Genomic DNA, 2636 nt, shown 5'->3' on the forward strand with positions numbered 1-2636 from the left:
GTTTTGGGCTTAAGTTCCCTTGAATGCCAGCATAAAACAGGTCATGTCTTTAATTTATTCTGTTATGTGTCCCACATGTGAGAAATGGAAGTCCTGGCCTCTGCCCTGTCCTCTCAAAATACTTCTGGAATTAAGAACAACTTACATGAAACAGTTAGCAAACAAATCACTAAGAACAGCATGGAATGCAGTAACAGTTGAAAAGCTACAGCGTATATGTGCTTCAAGGGAGCAAGGAGGGAATGGCCATGGAGAACCAGAGTAATCAGTAGGATTCTTGGAGGCTTTGAATAGTTCCAGGGGGAACAATGCACACTGGCCTTCATGATTTAAGGTTTCAGTGGGGGCAGACTTTCTAGTAAAAAAGAAAAATATGAGGAAGGGAAAGGCAAGCTGGAGATTTCAGATATGAGAGTGCAGCATGATTTTGAATTCTGCAACATGACTGTACATTTGTACAGCTGGATAAAAGTAAAAGTGAACCTCAGAACTTCTAGAAAGTATGCAACACCAAATTGAAACTCTAAGATATGTTTTCATATCTTTCAGTGTTTACATGTAAAGGGAAAGTAAATCCATTTTCTTATTTTCTCCTCTTTCTCATTTTAATTTTTATTTCATTCTCTTCTTATTTTTCTTTCCTTACATTTCCCCCCTTATTCATTCATTAAATGCATATGTTCTGTGCAGCTACTATATAACAGGTGCCAGAAATAAAACAATGAGCAAATAGTTTATATTCTACTGGAAGGAGTAAAAAATTACTTTTGTCAGTGATAACTCATTTAAAGATAAAGTGAGATAGGACAGAAAATGGCCCAAGGTGGAGGCCTTAGCAAAATTTTAAATATGCATAAAGTATTTTTAACAGTAGGCACTATATTATACTGTCTATCTCTAGGACAATTTAATTTGGTATAACTGAAACTTCACATACATTTTTGAAAGAAATATCTTAGGAAGGAAAAGACAATAATCCCTACAAAGGGCTTGTTGTAACTTATTTTGAATTCTATTTTGGTTTGGTGCCCTTTGGGTTTTGTACTATAACAATATTCAAAGTGGGTGACATATGTCTTCTCTCTAATGTGGGAACAGAGTGATTGTTGTGGTGGGGGGAGTAGTAAGTAGACTACTCTGTTTACAAGAGTGCTCCAAGGCAGATCAGTTCTAGGAAAGAGAACATACAGAGGTTGAAAACTGAAAATGGTATTTCCTTAAATGAATTTGGTACAGTGCACCTCTTAGAAAGATTTTGCATGCCCTCAGAAGCACATGTACCCCATCTTAAAAACTTTTTAATTATAATAAAGCATATATAGTAACAGCTACCATTTTAACCATTGTTAAAGGTACACTTCAGAGACATTGAGTACATTTACACTGCTATGCAATCATCACAACCCTACAACTGCAGAACTTTCTTCATGGATCATGCTTCCACACCACTGTTCTCAGTATGTACTCCAGAATCTTAATTCCTGTTGTCAAAATATAAGAAATGTGTGGAAAATTCTTCACCCATTCATGCTAGTAAGCTATTTTTACAAATGATTAGATAAAACTTATCTGTAGTCACATTTCAAACCTAAGTTCTCATCTCGTGGATTTTCCTTTCTCATTTTGTACCATCTCAGTGGGTACTAAGAATCACTTAATACAGGAATCCAGGGGAAGCAACTAAGGGTCCTAGGCCCTTTTCCATGTGGGAAAGTGGGGTGGGCCAGGACGCTGAAGTCTTTTCGGGGAGGGCCCCTGTGGGCACCAGACAGCAGGGACTCATGACAAACCTACCCCTCATGACACAGGGTGTCGTCCCATACCTTGGCACTTTCCTCTCCGACCTGGTGGTGCTGGATACAGCAATGGAGGACTACCTGCAGGGCAATGAGATCAACCACCGCAAAAAGAATAAGGAATACCGAGTCCTCACGGACATCATGCTGCTCCAGGCGGCGGCAGAGAATTACTGCCTAGAGCCCCAGCATCCATTCACGGCCTGGTTCTGGGCTGTGGAGAGGCTCAGCGAGGATGACAGCTACAACCTGTCATGCCAGCTGGAGCCGCGGTCCTAGCTGGCCAGCAGAACACAAGCACCAGGACCACTGGCTACAGCCACCACCAGACCTGAACCCGTGCACACTGGCTGAGCCAAGGATTGCCCCTCGGCCCCTGGGCTACTTGTGGTGCACGAGCCCCATCCGCTGCTCAACACCCCTTCCTCTCCCCTACAGAATTACTTGTTCTGGAGGGGGCAATATTGAATATAATTAAAGGGCTGTTATTTAACCACAACAACAGCAACAACAACAACAAAAAGGAATGAGAACCCTTGGGATTAAAGTTTTCTTACCAAAATAATAATAGTAATAATAATAATAATAATAAAGGTTTTTATTTTCTCCTCTAAAAAAAAAAAAAAAAAAGAATCACTTAATACAGAGCAGATGTTCTGCTCACTCAATACTAAATTATCCATCTATTTTAAAGTTGTGAAGGAGGATTTAAAATATGCTAGTAAAGGAATTTTCTCTTTCTTTTTTAAAGATTTTATTCTTAAGTAATCTATAACCCGGAGATCAAGAGTTACATGCTCTACTGACTGAACCAGCCAAATGCCCCAAGGGTTTTTCATA

General features: G+C 39.8%; 1 protein-coding gene across 1 annotated transcript; it reads left to right on the forward strand.

Moving 5' to 3' along the window:
• Positions 1-1671: 1671 nt before the first annotated feature.
• LOC116574195 (ral guanine nucleotide dissociation stimulator-like) lies at positions 1672-2368 on the forward strand. Its single transcript, XM_032314803.1, has one exon. It carries the CDS (start codon positions 1704-1706, stop codon positions 2073-2075), a length of 372 nt encoding a protein of 123 aa, XP_032170694.1. The 5' UTR covers positions 1672-1703; the 3' UTR covers positions 2076-2368.
• Positions 2369-2636: the final 268 nt, after the last annotated feature.

Source organism: Mustela erminea, chromosome 15 (assembly GCF_009829155.1).
Source record: "Mustela erminea isolate mMusErm1 chromosome 15, mMusErm1.Pri, whole genome shotgun sequence".
Taxonomy (NCBI): Eukaryota; Metazoa; Chordata; class Mammalia; order Carnivora; family Mustelidae; genus Mustela; species Mustela erminea.

Bases quoted from the DNA above. Each gene is read 5' to 3' on its own strand.
- LOC116574195 (XM_032314803.1), top strand. From the start codon at position 1,704: ATGTGGGAAAGTGGGGTGGGCCAGGACGCTGAAGTCTTTTCGGGGAGG.